Source organism: Penaeus monodon, chromosome 19 (genome assembly GCF_015228065.2).
Source record: "Penaeus monodon isolate SGIC_2016 chromosome 19, NSTDA_Pmon_1, whole genome shotgun sequence".
NCBI lineage: Eukaryota > Metazoa > Arthropoda > Malacostraca > Decapoda > Penaeidae > Penaeus > Penaeus monodon.
The window spans coordinates 18,455,032-18,455,519 of NC_051404.1; the positions used below are offsets into that span (position 1 = coordinate 18,455,032).

At 58.0% G+C, this 488-nt stretch overlaps 1 protein-coding gene across 1 annotated transcript in view; it reads right to left on the reverse strand.

Annotated features, from left to right (window-relative positions):
- The window catches only part of LOC119585346 (zwei Ig domain protein zig-8-like), a 61,944-nt gene that overhangs the window by 24,425 nt on the left and 37,031 nt on the right, over positions 1 to 488 (reverse strand). The window contains exon 4 of the mRNA XM_037934018.1: positions 47 to 241. Within this exon, the coding sequence (XP_037789946.1) occupies positions 47 to 241 (195 nt within the window). The remainder of the gene's footprint in view (positions 1 to 46; positions 242 to 488) is intronic.

Consider the following 488-nt stretch of genomic DNA (forward strand, 5'->3'; position numbering starts at 1 on the left):
TGCATCTCCTTACAAGAATCTAGAAATCCGTCATCCGGTCACTTACCGTCCTGTTCCCGATCTTGTTGACTCGACAGTTGAGCTTCGCCGGACGTCCCACGAGCGCTGTCACGTTTCCCGATCTTTCGATGTCAAAAAACGGGCCCGGGGGAAGGATGTCAACAAAGGGCGGCAAGGAATTATGCTGGTGCTGCTGGTGGCCGCCCACTTGATCGTCCAAGATAGCGCACCACGCTGTAGGGGGGATGGGAGAAGAGAGAGTGGGTGAGTTGTGGGTGTGAGCGAGTGGGAATGTGTGTGGGTGGGTGATGGAGAGGGGAAGAGGGGGGTGATCGAGAGAGGGTGAAGGAGGGAGGGAGGGAGGAAGGAGGGTGATGGAGAGGGGGGGAGAGGGCAAGGATGAGAGAGGGAGGAGGGTGGAGGGTGATGGAGAAGGGAGGTGGAGGGGTTAGGGAAGGTAAGGGTGAAAGTGGAGGAGGGATGTGATG